The sequence below is a fragment of the Phycodurus eques genome, chromosome 18, assembly GCF_024500275.1.
Source record: "Phycodurus eques isolate BA_2022a chromosome 18, UOR_Pequ_1.1, whole genome shotgun sequence".
Taxonomy (NCBI): Eukaryota; Metazoa; Chordata; class Actinopteri; order Syngnathiformes; family Syngnathidae; genus Phycodurus; species Phycodurus eques.
Genome location: NC_084542.1, coordinates 17,108,279 through 17,126,969, shown reverse-complemented (window position 1 = coordinate 17,126,969; position 18,691 = coordinate 17,108,279). Strand labels below are relative to the sequence as shown.

The 18,691-nt window shown below is 43.2% G+C and overlaps 1 protein-coding gene across 3 annotated transcripts; it reads left to right on the top strand.

Annotated features, from left to right (window-relative positions):
- Position 1: 1 nt before the first annotated feature.
- Positions 2 to 17,553, top strand: arhgap18 (Rho GTPase activating protein 18). Of its 3 annotated transcripts, none has more exons than XM_061704133.1 (18): positions 2 to 151; positions 7,915 to 8,092; positions 9,386 to 9,509; positions 9,783 to 9,865; positions 10,088 to 10,237; positions 10,938 to 11,001; positions 11,259 to 11,377; positions 11,968 to 12,039; positions 12,153 to 12,246; positions 13,034 to 13,125; positions 13,189 to 13,266; positions 13,359 to 13,518; positions 14,610 to 14,692; positions 15,295 to 15,501; positions 15,589 to 15,723; positions 16,444 to 16,565; positions 16,660 to 16,715; positions 16,876 to 17,553. In XM_061704133.1, exons 1-18 carry the CDS (start codon positions 72 to 74, stop codon positions 16,962 to 16,964), a joined length of 1,986 nt encoding a protein of 661 aa, XP_061560117.1. In that variant the 5' UTR covers positions 2 to 71; the 3' UTR covers positions 16,965 to 17,553. The 3 variants fall into 3 exon arrangements, with proteins under 3 accessions (XP_061560117.1, XP_061560116.1, XP_061560118.1); XM_061704132.1 differs by lacking the exon at positions 2 to 151 and adding an exon at positions 1,418 to 2,439; XM_061704134.1 differs by lacking the exon at positions 2 to 151 and adding an exon at positions 2,452 to 6,953.
- The last annotated feature ends 1,138 nt before the right edge of the window (positions 17,554 to 18,691 follow it).

The window sequence follows — 18,691 nt, the reverse complement described above, 5'->3', positions numbered from 1 at the left end:
TGACCTCTCTGGCTAATCGACTTTGTGTGTGTGTGTGTGTGCGTGTGTGTGTTGACATCATCCCCGAGCACATGGTGAGGTCGTCGCTGGTGAGCGGTGGGACGCAAGCGGGCAACATGGTCCCCAGACTGGCTTTCTACCTTCACCTCAGGTAAGTCACACTTTGTCCGACATAGCGACGCGCTTGTGTCCGAGCGCTTTTTAAAAGTGACATTTACAAGGCAGCTTTTCGAAACCTTCACGTGACATCACAACCGTTTCATACAGGCTCATATTGAGCAAGTTATTTGTTATACCTGCCCTGAGGAAACATAATGGAACAGATGAGTGGTAACCGATGATAAAGGTGCATTAAGAACATGTCGGGTACTTTCACTGCTTCAAATTATTCTTCCTCAAGAAAGAAACAAAACTTGGCATCAGAGGTGTGACATATTGTTTTCTGGACATTTTCTTCGGTTTGTCTGCCATATCGTCATTGGTTTCGGCAGCATTCTGGAGGGATGGCCGTCCAAAATGAGCCGGAGTGTCCTTTAAAACTGAGGGGATTCCTTCATTCTTGACCTAATAAGGATGTAAACGCCACAGGCATCATTCATGTACTGTACACTTTGTAACCTCGTAAACCTTTTTTTTTTTTCTTTTCCCCCCCTCCACTCTAATGACGTAGGCCAAACTAATACATTTTTATTTATGTATATATTATGTTCGTGTGCATTTTAATCAATACTATTACTATAAATTAATTATTTGTTTTTATATTGGGTAACCTAAAAAAAAAAAAAAAAAGAAAAAGTGCCTGTGTCATATTGATTTAACACCAAGAAACGGCAAATGCTGTATACACAGTAAAGCCAAACTAGGGAACTGGATGCATCACTGTTCTTGTGGTTGATGTCAGAATTAGAAAAATCCAAACTGAACCAAATGCGGCGCCACGCGACCACATTCCGCCCATTCGTTGGTCAAGATGTGTTTTGTGCGGAAGAAAGTACCGGACGACAGCGGGAGGGGAAATTTGGTTACCAGACATCTAAAAGTTAAGCATGTTAATTGTTTGAAACTTGACATCAGTGTTAAAGTGCACTTATTATTCTTATTTCTCCTACAGCATTCCCAATTGCTCTATTTAAGTGCAGCATACTAATCAACATTTCACTGTGATGACAAAGTTGGATCACAATAGAAAAAATGTATAGCAGACAACGTTAGGTTTTTCCATTTTCATATTTGAAAGTGTAATAAGGAAACTATTTTACATTTTGTTTTTGGGGTGACATGTTACTTTTGCAAATAAATGTAAAAACAATGCTACTCAATTCCCTTTGTAAGTGCATAGAAATACCGAGCAGTGCTGAATGTCCACATCTCTGGGAGATGGTCAATGGAGTCGGTATACATTTAAAAAAAAAAAAAAAAAAAAAAAAAAAAGAGAGCAAGTCTACTGTACCAGACCAGAGACGTCGAAAGAATATTGAAGGGCGAGCACAAGAAATGATGTCCTCCGTCCTGCAAGAATTCTCGGGGAAATAAAGTGACGCAAATTCCTGGGCGACTCGAGAAGCTGGTAGCGAATTCTGGTGCCAATATCAAATTTGAAATCAAACTTAATGCAAACTTAACACACTTTGCTCGATGTGTTTCTTGTAAAAAAATAAATAAAGAATAATAATGATCACACATTAAAGAGCTAATAAACAAACAAACAAAAAGTTGTTTTAAAAATGCACAGGCATTTAAAAAAAAAAAAAGGTTTTAGAGTTTAATACAGGGTGATTGAAAAGTGAGAATGAGTTTTGCTGTTTCCTGTCAAATGTGGACCAATCCGAGCTGACATGGAGTTGTCACCGCACGCCACGTGACCCTTGCGAGCCCGTTCATTGGTCCAGATGCGCTTGGTGCGGAAGTAGGTGGAAAGTGGAAAACTGCCAGGCAGCTCCCGTTGAGAACATTCCGTTCCCTATGCGCATTCTTTCACTGGATTACGCCTTAAAACGCCATCATGTCATCTTTCACGACACCGACGCGGAGAACATTCGAGATGTCCCTTTCATTCGCGTACCACCGCGGACCGCAGGGGTCGCCGTGACTTCCTTTTCAAACGTGTGCTCGGCGCTTGCAGCCAATCGCGCCGGTCGTCCGGCCCCTGCGCTCAGTGACGTCCGGGCCAAGCCCACCACGTCTCCACGACGCGCTTTTATGCCAGTGCGGGACGAGGGCAAGACGGGGAAGGTTAGCGCGCAAGATGCGTCGGCGCACACTCGCGACGGAGGCCCGCGCGGACGTCACGTTGCTCGCAACATAGAGGAGAAGAGAAGAGACGAGACGCAAGCAGCAGGGGGGAAACATGAGTCGGCAGCAGGAGTCCCAGGGAGTGGTCTTGACCGGTTACCACAGCAACGCGGAACTCTCGCCCCAGCCTGCAGCGCAGGCCGCCAGGTGGGACTCGCGGCACTGTTTCAATGCTCGACAACATCAGCAGCAATAGTGAGTCGTCCGCCTCAAAAGTTGGGAGTTGCAGGGCAGCAGAAGTCCTCTCCCCTCCCACTGCCGAGGCAGACGCGTTTCCTTTCCAACTTTGCAGTACACACACGTTATTTCCTTGCAAAGACATTTGCAAACATCTGATTTGACTTCGGAAAACAATCATCGTCAACATTTACTTTTGTTGCTGTTGTTGTGTGCCTATTTTCTGACGTTACGGACCAAACCAGTAACTGAATCATAAGCAGTCTACGCTGGTGCGTTTTCTGCAGTGCCCCCCCCCCCCCCCCCAAAAAAAATCCTAGTCTTCAATTAATTGAAAAAAAAAACTCATCAAAACCAGCAATCAGCCTTGGATGGGCTCCATCTTACCCGCCACTCTAACGAGGACAAGCGCGAGAGACGATGATGGACAGATGGATGTTGAATTTGTCAGAGAGCAATGTATGAAATAAAGGAGCTTGTGCAGCTGTACCTAATGAAGTGGCCGGTGAGCGTTACAAGCCAGTCTCAAGTATCTCGAGCAGATCGGGTCTTAAGGTCATCTTTAATGTTGTTAAATCAGTAACGAGCAGTCCGCAAATGCGTGACGTGCATTCGGAGAACGGTTTCAGGCTTCAGGCAAATAGGCTTCTCAAATCTTACTTCAGCCACCCGCTGATGGTTGAAAATCCACAATGTAGAAAGTTTTACGCCTCCCACGTGTTTTGAACACATTGAAACCTATTAAAACACACCTGAAACTTACTAAAAGCTACTTTTGAAAGTTTTCTTTAGCGCCTGGTCGCACTCGCACAGTTCCTTAAGTGAAGAAGGCGAAGCGTGCTTGGTTAGCTGTTTATTTGTCTTTTCCAGTTGAACTTTACTATAACACCCACACGGAAAACAGAAGAGAATTCAACATTGTATATTTTGAAGACCAAAAGGTTCAACCAAGCCGTATCATTTCGTCTAATGAAAGCCTACTAGCTTAACGCTAACTCCAAATGTGAAACCACATAGACATGCTAATGAAAATTAGCATAGATTTTACGGTAATGATAAACCTTCAAACAACGGCTGTTATAACGCGTAATAAAGCAGCAACACATGCAAACGAAGCATATGCTTAAAACTCTCGATTGTGCGGAAACCCTTGCGCAAACAATGAACCGCGATACAGCGGGGGAATTCTGTATTTCCTGTGGTAGGAATGAAACACCCGGAGGTTCTTTTGTATCATATTTTGTACGTAACCAAACTCGAAGCCTTTCGAGTCCCCTGTAATCTGAACACAGACTGACCCCTAAACTGCGTGCTTCTTGTCCCTCCATCCATCCAAGAATGAATGCCTGCATGTGTTCCTCTTTTTCTTCGTTGTTGCTCATTGTTTGCGTCACATGATGCAGACAAACACACGCTCAGTAAGTCAGTCATGAGCGTTAGCCTGAAGCCGCCTAGTGTGTCACACAGGGACAAAGATCTTATAGAAACAAGCATACAGAGATGGGCTTTTATTTACAACTGCCTTGTTTACACGCGCTGGGCGCAGAGCTGGCTTTGTGTGTGCGTGTGCGCGCGCGCGTACGTGTTTATATCAACAACTTTGGTGTGGTAAACTCTGAGCAAAAGTCCAAATGGCGCGCAAATGGACACACCCGCTTAGTAGTGGCTGTTGACACTGCTGAGGTTTTAGACCACCAAAAGGTCAACGCTTTTAGCAGCCACTACAATGATTATAATTTTACTGCTCTACATTTGAATACAAATTGTCCTTACACTCTTAATCCTAAATGCAACGGGACCCTCATGAATGTCGTTGCTAACACATGGACCTATTCTTCACTTATTTACAATGTCAAAAATGACTGCTTTGAAAAAAAGGCCATCAAAACAACAAAGCTAGCTTGACTCTTGTACATGTGAACGCATGTGTTCCAGGTGGCTTGTCCCACGAACCGGACAAAAAAAAAACACAAAACAACCGCATCACATTACAGCCTGCCTTTGTCTTGCCTCCCACAGCATTGCACGCGGGCGTGTGTGTGCTTACCGCGTGTGTGTCCTATTGTTTTTGTGGTCATTGAATGTTTCCTCTTAAAATAACAGATAGACAGAAAACTGCAGTTGTCCCAGCAGACGTCAGGAAGTCGAGGTTCATCTTTTGGTCGTGATAGCGTGACTTAAAAGTAACACAAAAAAAACCCAAAAAACAATGTTGAACCAAGTGGCACAAAATATATTTAGAATTGTGTTTTCCCCTCATAGGAATGAATGGAAATAGAATGGATTCTAGTATTCGTAGGGATAGGGACCGAGCCTGGCCGCGAATAGCAAAAAAAAAAAACAGCGGGTAATTACGACCCCCAAAAATGTTTTGATGGCCTGATAGTATAAACCGTACCACAAACTATGATCTCAAAACACTGTATCATTTCAAACTCATTTTACATTATCCTTACAAAATAAATGGCTGACAGATGATTGGATTTCGTACTATCGTCCCCTAAGCGCGTGTGTACTGTACATGCGCATGCAGTCAAGACTCTCCGTAGCAACCCAGGCTAAAGTTAGTTTCTCCCCGACATACAAAGCTTGTCTTTCAGTCGAGACGTATCACGACAACATACTTTCTTGGACCAATTACTATAGTACTTTTCTATTGAAGACACTCGGGCCATTTTGTGGCATTTCGGGGAGTTTAAGATTGAGCACACACAAAAAAAACCTGAATCGGAGAATTGTTCAAAGAGTAGCTAATGATAGGTTCCGCTGAAGAAAAAAAAAAAAATAGGAGTAGGTGAATTTGTGAATAGCGACGCTCAAATATGCATGCGATTACTGTAGCTTTAAGTTGTATCTATTGTAATGACCAGAAAACAGGGTGAAAGAATGTAACAGAACTGGGAAAAAAAATGGAGACAGTTTGTCTTCCAAGAGTGGACAGCTGGCACCTGTTGACCTCAATTGGCGCAACACCCACACACACAATTTGTAAAGGCAGAATTCTTGTATCAGATCACGTTAGCTGCTGCAAGTGTCCCTAATATTGTGACCCGTGAGCTTGCGTATGTTCCTCGCGTTCGTCTCCAACCGCACTGGGACCGCCGTCACCACAGCGGCGCACGACAATCACACTCGGGCCGCGCCGTGAACTCGAGTAAGGCTCGGGCCTGTCTGACGGGTGCGTGCTTCGTGCCTCACTTCCTGTTTGCACCTCAGCTGTTAAACGGTGGGACAATGAGTGCATAATCACTTTTTAAAAATAGTCCATTGCGTCCCTTTTGCGATGAATAAATGACAAGGGTACAATGTCCTCTCAGTGATAAGAGGCCCAATTGTTTTTGAACATCACGTCATTGACGACAAGTGCGTAGTGTTGCATGAATGGACCATAAAACAACTGCCTTCTTTTTTTTTATGGGCAATGAACAAGAAATACAAAAATATTAGGGTAGAAAGGAAGAAAAAAAAAAACAGTAGACCAATGTCCTTGGTTTATGATGGTCCTGGATTTATTGTTTGGGTGGAGGATTTAAATTCACTTGGCTGCGGACGAATTCGCACACGTGTGTTTACGTGCTAGTGTAAGTGTGCTAATGTCCGATTTATGGTCCGCTCAAACATTTATGTATTTTTGTCGGGGCTGTGTAGCTCTTGATGAAGTTCAATGATTAACTCCCGCTGTTTGCTCATGTGCTGCTTACCAGGTGGAACCACTTCCATGGTCAACAAATCTCACATGGAGCATTTTTGTCATTCCTCGCAGATGAGCGCATTGGTGGAGAGCTAGGTGTGCGTTACATGAAACACCCAAAAGGGGTCAGAATTATTGTTATCGTATGTTGTTATGTAGTCTGTAGGCAGTGGGAAGAGAAGCGGATAGGAGGTCAGTAGAAGTAACGGCGACTTGAGGGGAAAAAAATCTGTTGAAGGCGAATCCGGAGTCGTGCATGATGACGGGAGGGGGCGGACCGTTGCTTCGGGTCCAACTGTAGGTACAAATGTTACAAAATCTTGAAGCGGGCGTGTTCTTTTTACGTATTATCAGATGTTTTATTTCTTGCTTTGGCATGTGTGACTATGAAAGCTAAGATCTGTCATCGCGGAAGCGAACACACTCGGCTTGTACGGTACCAATCCGATTACATGATCAGAAATCGGGGCCGATCACGTAATTTTCAGCTGAATGGTATCAGGTGAGGCACGGTTCTCTTGCATGTTCTCCCCGTGCCTGCGTGGGTTTTGTCCGGGCACTCCGGTTTCCTCCCACATCCCAAAAACATGCATAAATTGGAGACTCTAAATTGCCCGTAGGTGTGACTGTGAGTGCGAATGGTTGTTTGTTTCTATGTGCCCTGCGATTGGCTGGCAACCCGTTCAGGGTGTACCCCGCCTCCTGCCCGATGACAGCTGGGATAGGCTCCGGCACGCCCGCGACCCTAGTGAGGAGAAGCGGCTCAGAAAATGGATGGACGGATGGGTATCAGGTGAAAAAAAGGATTTTTAGAACTTTTCTTGATTTTTAACAGTAAAACACAGCTGTGTGATATAAAATGATATATACTGTATTTTTGTGTGGCATAATTATAATACTATATAACCCTCTGTTTATATTGTTTTTTTGATGTGTGGGGTACAGTGGACCCCTCCATACTCGCATTTTGGCACCCACTTATTCACCTATAAACAGATTTTTTTCTAAAATGTTTTAATTTTCTTTTTTTTCTTCCACTTTTAATATACAATTAAGTATTATTAGTGAGGTTAATAGATTATTAGATTATTTCAAATTGTAGGACAATATTATAGGTACAATCTAAAAATGGGTCCATTATTATTTCTTATTAAAATAAAATAGTCTCCAAATAACATTGTAAAAATCAAATGTGGCCTTTGAGCCCTGTTCTATCCATTTGTATTCACCGCAGTTGCTGTAAAGTAAATTACAGTCCACACCTATCAGGCAGTACTTTACGTCATACTCATAGATTTATTAACTGTCATAGATGTATTTATTTTTTTCTTATTGATTCTGTGTAAGTTAAAAAAACAAAACAATTTCATCTTAGTATTTAAACTTTTATGGTACATGTCCGTATCATAATTGGAGGATAGCCGGCGGGAATACGAATGTTGTGGCAAGCATGCATTTCTAGTTTGTCACTTATTATTTAGGTTCTGACACTGAAACCTGTATTGATGTTATCTCCCTTTCTTTTGTCAACATGAAACACACAGAAGGCGGTAATCTTTTCTTGGGCGTGAGGCGCCTGTCATATCTGTGCTGTTAAACAAGGTGCAAAGTTTAAGGCAAATCAAAAGAGGTTAAAAATGACTTTCGGTTCAGAGATCAGAAGCGACAGTTTGACCTCCTTAATCGGGATTAATAGCGTAGCTGTGACATGTTCCTCAAGTGCGGCTCAGCAACTTTGTGAGTTTGTCTTGCAGCCGACGGACGGGCCACTACAGCGTCCAGCAGAACCACAGCGCGCTTCCTGGGGACAGTCCCAGCGTGGAGAGCCAGTGTCCCAGGCCCTCCGTGTGCTCCAATCCTGGCTCTAGCCCCAGACACAGTCCCAAGACCAGGCTGCGACCGCGGCCGCCATGTCAGCGCTGCAACTCCCAGGTAGACAGGGTTATACCAAACCACAGTCATAAACATTAATTGTTCTAATTTGGGTAGCACGGTGATTCACGACCAGTGTGCTGCGAGGGATCATCAGCTGTGCCATGGGGAATTATCCAATTTCACTTAATTGCTGCCAAAATTATTTATTTTTGACGAATAAATGTATTTTTAACTCCTTCCCTGCCATGGACGTTTATATTCGTCACCTGGAATCCAAGCGTTTACTGCCGCTGACGTATGTCTACGTCAAGTACGTTTTTCTACGGGTAGGTGTGGAGGAGGGTCTCACCTAGCTTGTCTGTGAATATCAAGTTTGTAAATCACTGTCATGATGAACAGATCCCTGTAGATGGTGGTGTTTCATCGCTTTGGATTTGCACAGCACAGGTTTTAAGTACAAGATAAAGGTTAGGGGGTGACTCTCGACTTCTCACATCAATTATGCGGGAGAAAAATGCCAACACAGTTGGACAAGTTTAGGTACCTCACTCGCACAGAGTATGTATTCATGGTATGAACAGATGTGTTGCGGTAGTCTCGATCTTGAGAAAAGATGACATAGTTCACGGACTGAATGGCGAACGCCATGTAAAGCCACACGACCCACGCAGTGAGTTGGTGTCATTCACAGCACATTTCTTAGTTGTACATCTGTAAATACAGTATGATTTTTGTTTTTTGTTTTGTTTTATAGTTGGAGGCGCAGTAAAATGTTGATGTCACAGTCAGTTTCTTTTGACAAAAGCTTTCAAATCAGTTTTTACTGCTGATTATTAAAGAGCAGAAAAAGGTCGAAACAAAACTTTTTTGCCGCTTCCCCGTTGGGAATTTTTCTTTTTAGTTTGAAGTGGTTTACCTTTGTCAGGATCAATCCCCAAACCAGGCCAGACTTGGTGCGGTTAGCTCTCGCCGGCTGGGACCGCTGCCTCTTTGCATCCCGTCTGGCAAAGTTGGATGTCCAGCATGGTGGATTGGTGGTCAACATGTCTGCCTAAAAATTGAGGTTTTCAAGTTCAAATCTCAGCCTTCCTGTGTGGCGTTTGTCTGTTTTACAGTCACTCCAGGTTCCACACACATCCCCAAAACATGCAAGTTCGGTTTATTAAAGACTTTTAAATTGTCCATAGGTGTGAATGTGAGTTCTGTGATTGGCTGAGGAGCAGCCCAGGTTGTACCCCGTTTCTCACCCAAAGTCGTGCCGGATAGGCTCCTGCTCAACCGTCACACTAATGAGGACACATATGCTGTCGAAAATGGATGGATGTTCTCATTTGGGGAACCATTTGGCAGGACTCTCTGGATGAGCTGCAGATGGATGACTACTGGAAGGAGGTGGAGAACATCAGTCGCTCGGCAGAGAAGGGGGGAAGTGAGGGCGGAAATGACGAAGAGGAGCAGCAGAAACCCCCCGACGGTGGGACACACGCTCAACTAACTGCCTTTGTTTGTGGACATCCGTTTCTTATTTTGGCACATTTATGACAGATTATAATTGCTCCTAGGAGCAAACACATTCTTCCTAGTTAGTCCTAACATCCTCTTACTGCACCTGTATATTGTTCCCGTGGTCATTTTTTTGGGAACCATAATTATGAATTCTTATGCCGGTGCTCAGCCATATAGCCATATAATGATGCAAATAAGTTCAGTTTGTCATAGTTTTAATGTTCTTGTTTTTCTTTTCCAGAGGGCGAGCAGGAGGAAGCGTGGCTCACGGAGGCGGGACTAGTGCGGCTGTTTGATGGTTCGCTGGGAGCTGACCAGGAACAGGTGTCAATCAATATTCTCTCCCTAGACTATACTCATCAAATTTATAATAAATACAATCATGAACTATTTCATTCTGAATGTAGTGGATTTTCATATATTCCACCTGTTAATTAAACTACTGAAATTAAGTGTTCCACGAGATTTTAATTTGAAGTGCACCTGTACATCACATACATTTGGTAGTACAAATTTACTAAGCTCCTAATTTGTGTCGCTTGACAGGAAGAGGACAGTGCCGCGTTCTTGTCCACGCTCACCCGAGCGCAGGCGGCAGCGGTGGAGAAGCGTGTGACCTCGCTACAGCAGACGCTGCGGCGGCGCAACCGGCAGCACCTGCCTGACGTCCGGGATATATTTAGACTGCCTGAAAAGGTTAGGATGCACTTGCAAACATTCCTATTGGATTTGATCTCATTAGATTGTGCCATTAATATCCATATCAAAAGATCAAAATGAGGCCTTGAAATGATCCTTGTGCCACACCCATGGTAAAGTGTGATCAGTAAATGTTTATATTTTAATGCAGCAATGATAGTAAAACAAAGGAAAAGACCTGCAAACCTTTATCCTAAATAAGTCAACCTTCATAGACACATCTTTGCTGAGTTTGGACTTTGTGTTACTTCTCCAAATGTTTTGCTAGTCATCCCTCGACAACCAGACTTTAATTTCGACACACTTTCAGTTAGAATTGTTTGGGGACGGCACATCTGCCTTGCAAGGATTTCTTTTCGGGTACTCCGCCTTCCTCCCACATAAAAAAGAAAACCCAACAAAAAAACATGAATGTTGGATTCATTGATGACTCTTAAATTGTCAATAGCTGTGATTGTATGAATGGTTGTTCGTCTATCTGTGCCCTCCTTCACATAAATCTAGAATGGACCCTAATTAGGACAAGCACTATAGAAAAAGGATGGATCGATGTGTGCGATTTCAACTGCTTCCAGTAAAATGTTTCTAAAGACTGACTATTGTGTGCACTCATTTAACAGGAAGGTTAATATATAAACATAACGAGTGGGTACTGGCAAACATTTTGAGCAGGATTCCACATTTTGTCATGCCGCAGGACAAAGAGCCATGTGAGGTCCGAGGGGGAAGTGAGAACGCACCAAGTGACGCCAGCTCAGCCGGTAACACGCGCACTAATGCATTAGCATCATTACTCAGCTACACAGTAAAATGTTCCACGCGTACATACACGGCACCCAGCCTTAATGTGACGGCTTTTAACCGAGTGGACATTTCACAACTCTTTCCGAGCCACTCAGAGTTGTTAGTAAAACATCTCAGATGTAAGTGCACTTTAGAGACGTACTTGTAAAAATGTTTTTACAGCACTACTTATGTGGTAATGTTCCGAAAATGTCCTCGCTCTCATGCCCGACAGAACCTGAGACGGTCATGAACGTGGACGTGGCGTTCTCGGAGCAAGCGCTCACTTACAGGGACAACCAGCCTCACCTCGCCGCCCAAACGAGTCCGAACTCGCCCGATGATAAGTTACCGGTGAGACGAGCGCTGTTTTAGTGCAGCTTTATCTTTGAGCTGCCAATAATGATCCGTGGCTTCAACCTGAACGACTGCATTAGCGATACAACCTGCGCAGTATTTCACTCACAAGTGGGTCATACTTGAACTCCTCTGACCTTTTTATGGAGATTTAAACAGAGAAACGGAAGCTGTGACATTCCGCGCTTGCTGCTTGTATTGCAGAGGAGTTATTCTGGCCAAAGCATCAACAAAATACGTCTGTGCAGGACACCGGTGCTGCTCAAACTTTTGTGCTTTTTTGATTTTGGGAAGTTAAAATGTGTAAGCTTTATTTTAATAGTCAAAAGAAGAATTCATTCTCATTTTACAGTGTTATTTGTAATGCTTAATGAACTCAGTATTTGAAAATAAAAATGTATATGTAAAATTGCTTGTATTAACTTTGATGAAATGGTATGAAGAAGATGCATTTCACATTTAATAAATAAAATCTATGTAACACACATTTGTTAAATGAAAATAAATGTGAAAAATTGTCAAAATTTAAATTAATTGTCAAAATGTCAAATTTACAAATACTCTCTGCCAACTGTTGCGGTTTCTAGAACTTCAGGCTATTGAGAGATAAAACTGGTCAGACCAGAGTTGGACATCTGTCTCCGCTGGATATGAAAAAGGTAGGTAGCCCTAAACATGAAGCGCACACACAATTGAATCCCTGTCGTCGTCGTCGTCGTCGTCGTCATCATCATCATCATCGTCATCATGTCATCTTTTCTCGTGGTGTCAGGTCCGAAGGCTCGCTCTGGTGGAGATGACGGCTCTTTTCGACACGGGTGGCATCGAACTGAAAGCGCACAAGCCGGGCAAATCGAAGACAAAAGGCACGCGCGAACGAAACAACATTTCACACGTAGACAATAGTGCATAGAATTCTTACAACTACTACAGTGTTGTAGCTACCTTTGTTGTTTTAGCGGGCAGGATTATTCGACAATACAAAACAACAGTTTCCACAAAAGATTGTAGAAGTATTGTGCGTGGGCCAAGGAAGAACCCGTTCCACTTAAGTGAGGATCCGGATAAAGGTGCTGACGCAGAAATTTTAGCCTGCTAATCAAAAAAAATCGAAAACCAATATGGTTAGCATAGAATTGTTAACATGGCAAATTCAGGGTTGCCCAACAAATGTGACATCATTTGAAATATGAATATCTGTCTAACTAAATACAAAATTAAATAGGCTCATGTTTTATAAAAAAAAAAAAAAGGATTTATCAAATTCAAACAACGTAGTCAAAGGAAAATGGATTTTTGAAACAATTTCACAAAGCTTAAAAAAATGTTCAATATGGCTCTGACGTTTTTTTCACGTCGCCCTCGTCTTTTCATTTTTTGTGCCATGTCCAAATCTGCTTTCCAGTTGGTGTGTTTTGAATCATTTTCCTCCCAAATGCACGCTGCACACACTTGTTTGACTGTTGGCAAGTAGTCTAACGATAGGAAGTCAAACTTTAAATCAAGAGTTTGTACGCCACATTTTTAGGCCATTTGAAAAAAGTGGCTGTTAGACATTTGATAAAACATGAAACCACTGATCCACATAAGCAGTAATGTTGAGCTAAATAGTCTCTACTTAAATTGTTCTCTCTGTGGTTGTGTTTTACGTAGAAAGCGGTTTGTTTGGGGTTCCCCTCGTCACTTTACTGGACCAGGACCAGAGGAGGGCAGCCGGGACCAAAGTGCCTTTCGTCCTGCAGAGGGTGAGCACGCCCCCCCTCCTTCGTTCGATATCGCAGCTATTTTCGATATTGTCTCCTCTGTAGCTTATCGGTCATATCGAGGAGGAAGGACTCGACACCGAGGGCCTGCTCAGGATCCCCGGCGCCGCCACAAGAGTCAAGGTAGAGAATTCTTCTTTACACTTGACAAGCGCCCACCCACACGGCGGCGCGGCTGTCGCGACTAACTGGCCGATTGTCCCGCCCGCGCTCAGTCTCTGTGCCAGGAGCTGGAGTTCTGCTTCTACGACGGCACGTTCCCGTGGCAACAGCTGAAGCAGCACGACGCCGCCAGCCTCCTGAAGCTGTTCATCAGGGAGCTGCCGCACTCGATGCTGACCGTCGAGTACCTCAACGCCTTCGTCGCCGTCAACAGTACGTACGCGCGCGCCGCGCCACGCCACGTATGCGGACGAACGTATTTGGACATTTGAATGCGTGATGCCAATTCCATCCAAGCATGCCTCTGTTGTGCTTACTTTTCCAAGATGTTCCCACAGAGTAGGAAGCTTGAAGCTTGAATATATCCACAAACCTTGAAAAGATGAAGAATTAAGATTAAATAACAGATTATGAGAGGTGTTCTCTAGCCGTGGCTTGTGGGTCCGTGAACGAATTTGCAACAAAATTAACATGCCATAATCATTTAAAGTGGATACTTACATGTAAGGTGTAATGCTACTAAACCAATGACTTCTCCCCACCTTAGCTTTGTGATGTATCAAAACACGAATCCCTTCTGACCTGAACAGAAGTATATTTCAGTTTTTTGGAAAATAAATCTTTTTCCAGTTAAAACACATATGATACATTACAAGACTAAAGTCTATTTTTGACTTCAACATCATAATGTCGTTTTTGTTTGTGATTTAAAAAGTTTTGTGTGATTGTTTTTGGCACAAATCTCGGACTCGGGCTTTGGGGTCGGAAGACGCTGGTTCAAATTCCACTGTGAACAGAAAAAAAAAGGAAAAATGGCAACTAGTTGTTGGAGAGATGCTAGTGTTCTTGCTGGCTACTGTGGAGGTGCCCTTGAGCAAGGCCTCGTCCCCGCCACCCAAACTCAAGTGCAGCACTCTTTCACTTCTGCGTGTGTGTCATCTGGTTGTGTGTGTGGTCTGGTGCAACACAAAGTATTTGTCGGAGTTGGAGTTGAATTTGATCCTTGTGGGACACACATTTGTGTAGTTGCACAACAATATCATAATCTCTTCTCTAAAAAAATATGTTTGTTACTTTAACATTACAGCGGTTTTCCCCTAAAAAAAGTAACTTTTTATTTCCTTTGGCAGTCTGAGGTATGCATGATGGTTATGGTTTAAATAGCGTAAAGGATTTCTCCCCTGCAACTCCTCATTAAAGCGGCATAACCCAGTACTTGAATTCATACAGTGCCTTGTATGTTTCCCCCTGTACGAGCTTTGTACTTTGCACTTCTGCCTCTAAACCCGTGTGCTTCTTTTCAGAGCTGCCCACAAAGAAACAGCAGCTGCAAGCTTTGAACCTGCTGGTTCTCTTGCTGCCTGAAGCCAATCGGGATAGTTTGAAGGTAAAACCGTTATTGGAGACGTACCGGAACAACATTTTTCACAATAGAAAGGCAGGATAAAGAACTGCGGTACGCTGAATAATCCACACCGTGGTTCACATCGCACCGTTTTAGCGGGTGGTTCCGTCTCATGCAAATGCAGGCTTTTGTTAGTGTGACGAACCGAGCAGAAGCATGGCATGAAACGAAGCGAGCGTTGCTAACTCAGCCATTCTAGCAACTCATTTTTCCAAAAAGGTGACACCGGAGACCTATTGAGATTATTTTCAGAAAAGAAGTTCACCCCTCTGTGTCCAGACTGCAAATGAATGGTACCACCACTCGTTCATTTTGATTTGTGATGTCACAATCTGGCACATTTCAGAAGGGCTCGCTCACGGACACATTTGAAGAAATAGGCAGACAACAAAAGATTGACTTGGTTGTGATATTTCAAACTTGATGATGGGTGGACAGCCACTCCACAGAAGAAGTTACTGGTATGCAAGCAACTAAAATGTCCATTTTACACAATATGTCCCGTTTAAGTAAACGAAATGAATCAATAATGTTGGATTGTGTTAGCCAAAGCGTCACCTCGTGTCGCCTCTTTTCCCCGGCAGGCCCTCGTGGAGTTCTTCCAGCGCGTGATCGAGCACCAGGCCGGGAACAAAATGACCCTGAACAACGTCTCGGTCGTCATGGCGCCCAACATCTTCATGTTCAAGGGCTGCCGGTCAAAGGTCACCGAGCAGCAGGAGTTCTCCATGGCGACCGGCACCGCCAACATCGTGCGGCTCCTCATTAGATACCAGAACCTCCTGTGGACCGTAAGACTCCAAATGACCTTCAGTGTCTTGACAACTTTCGCGTGCGGTTTGGTGTGTTGTCACACCTTTTTGTGTGTGTGGTACTAGATCCCCAAGTTCATCCTAACGCAGGTCCGACAGCAAAACATGGAGAGCCAGCGCAAGCAGAACAAAGAGCGAGCCATGCGAAAGCTGCTGAAGAAGATCACCACAGACAAGCCGCCAGAGCGAGCCGCTCCTGAGGTAGCTCAATGCACTTTTGTTATTGAATTGTGTTATTATTCATTATGTACTACTGTAACCCATTTTTACATGAAATTGTATCATGTTTTTTTTACTTGCATTGAATAATTACTTTGTTTGAATGTACCTTATTGTTTTCTCTTTATCTTTCAATTGTATTTTTCATGAACTTAAAAGTTATTTGTTTTTGTAATTGAGTGCCTTATAAATGCTTCATAAATTATAATGTACAGATGTGTATACTGTATATAGTGACAGTTGTGATTTGAAAAGCGCAATCACATAAGCATATTGTTCAATGAATACAGTCCATCAAAACTGAACTTTATTTTCTTCAAATGTGAAAGTTAATGATTAGTAACCCGAACGTCTTAGGTAGTGGCTCACGGTGACATTTAGTGGAAATGTATCAGAATGAAGTAGCTATTTTGAAGGAAAAAAAACATTTCCTCACGTGTGACTGCGAAAATGCACAAAGATACAATCCATATTTTGTATAACTTCATTGTATTTTCCATTACAGATTTTTTTAAAATTAATGAAATTACCTTTTTTCGAATGAACTAAAGACTTAAGGTCTTTTTGCACGCCATCCTGGTCCTCATCTCTTTTGCAATAAAATACAGGGAGGTTTTACGCCGTGTCCTTCGTGTACAAAGCGCTTAGTGTTTAACAGGTTGCGGCCGTCGCAGTTTCTCATCGAGTGTGTTTGGCAAGCAGGAGAGCTCGCACGGATTCATCCGCGTGCAAGCGCCGCAGTTCAGCAAAGTGTCCATGGCCCTCCAGCTCACCGAGGACCTGCAGGCGGCCGACGTGCTTACGCGCTTTCTCAGCCAGGACAGGTCTCGCGTCGACTTCACATACAATCTCACTTGGGTGTCAAAACCACCGACAGTATGTTGCTCACGGTGCCCTTCTTTCCTTGTGCATTTGTAGTTGTGTGGCAGTGAAGCGAGAGGACTTGTGTCTCTATGAGATTGGTGGAAACATCAGTAAGTCAGAATACAATTGCGCGAGTGTTTTACGCACTGCGTAGTCTCAAGCGTCCACTTAAAGAATCAAACGCCTCACACATGCTGAGATTCGAAACCAGAACCGGAGAATTGGGAGGCAAATAATATAGGAGTGTTCGCCTCTCTTCTCGCTCCCTAGAGGAAAGGTGTCTGGACGGGGAAACCTTCATGAAGGACCTCTTCCAGCTCAACCCAACGGCCGAGTGGGTCATCAAAACGGCGCAGTGATTGGCCGACGCCGCAAGCTGCAGGAGGTTCTGGAACCAGTCCAGTCATCCGCTACCTGCTCATAGGATAGGAACATTCTGAATCCCGACCCGAAGCCTTTAAACCACTTGAAGTGTTCATAACGCGTGCATATATTTGAGAAATGACAGTTTGCTAAAATCCCGTGAAATCGGTTCATGTAAGCATCAGCATAACCACTAATTGCGCTCTTCTTTAGCTGGATGGTACTCACAAACTTGTGGATGTCCTGTGTGTGTGTGTGTGTGTGTGACGCTATGACTTGCACGACCTCATCAGCAGCACTGAGCTTGAAACACTCCACACGCCCTTATAATCATAATAATAATAATCCCTGCCCGTTACGCTGCTGCCTTCTTGGGACTGCATATACAGTGGCCGCGTGGCAGTGCAAGTTACATTTCCTGTCCCACTGGGATTGTTTCGAGTTTGAAGCTTTTCAAAGCTGTGGCGTTCACAGTGATGCAACGAAGCCTTTTGTCATTTCATTTCCTGTGATTACAAGTTATTGATCTTTTTCTTGTACCTGATTTTCAAATGACCACTACTGCATGTAAATAAACAGTTGTCAAGTGCAATGTCTTCTTGTGTGACGTTTGTGTTCATGCAAAACAGTTCAGGAGTTATTTCCTTACATTTGTTTTTTGACCTTCCCATTTTATCCGTACATCCTTTATCCTTACGGCCATCCTTTCTGGCCTTCAACCTACTTTTTTGCCTTTTGTCCTTCATTCCCTCCATCCATGTCACACTTGTTTTTAATACATCCGTCCTGACACTGTTTTTAATACGTCCGTCCTAACACTGCTGATAAATCCACTTTCATTGTTCTTGACTTATTATTCACGGTTACCTCTTAGCTGTATTGCCCTACAGACATTTTTTTGATTACTGCAGAATTGTTCATAAAAGTAGTTTGAATGACCGTCGTCGATGACGTCACTTCTCGTTTCCGTAAACTTTTTTTTTTGTTCCCCCCTCAGTAATTTGTTGTATTTTGTTGCCCTCCACTATGAAGCAACGTTAAGGCAACTAATGCCCTTGAGTTCTTAATACCACTTTAGAGGTTATAAAAGGCATAAGTAGCAACGTTTTGGTAAAAATATTTTTTTGTCAAGACGTTACACATTACAATAGTGGAAATTTAGACAAAGTTGCCTGGGGTATATAACGTATTTAAAAAAAAAATTTTTTTTAAACAGTTTTACTTAGCAAATAAACAATACAAAATCTGCCTTGACTTTACCACGGATGCATTTTGCCACATCCTTCCACAGTTTTGTAGTGAGCTGTCAAGGCCAGAAAAAGAGGCGATACATTTTTTTTTTTAGGACAAACACAGCATGAAATGAGACGTGCAAATGTCGCCCTCTGCTGGGCGCTTGACAATCTGTACATGAAAAAATGCTGAAGCGCACACGTGTCACACACTACTATTCGCAGATTATTTAATTTTATTTTCTGTTTATACCTGCATGTCTGCAAAGCATAGATAGATAGATAGATAGATAAATAGATTGAAGTTACAGTTTAACTTGATGTAAAGTCAGCGTTGTAAAACTGTACGAAAACATTCACGTACATGTGTAAAGAAACATTTGGCCCAACCTATACAAAATGCAAACGGCACCAGCACACCAGCGACCCTAATGAGGATGAGCGCTTTAGAGAATGCTTGAATATTAAAATATTTAACCATTACTTCGCGT

Excerpts from the sequence above, each read along its gene's own strand:
- arhgap18 (XM_061704132.1), top strand. The coding sequence starts at position 2,348 with ATGAGTCGGCAGCAGGAGTCCCAGGGAGTGGTCTTGACCGGTTACCAC. Across the intron at positions 9,866-10,087 it reads TGGGAGCTGACCAGGAACAG|GAAGAGGACAGTGCCGCGTT; the intron begins GTGTCAATCAAT and ends GTCGCTTGACAG. Across the intron at positions 16,716-16,875 it reads TGAGATTGGTGGAAACATCA|AGGAAAGGTGTCTGGACGGG; the intron begins GTAAGTCAGAAT and ends CTCGCTCCCTAG.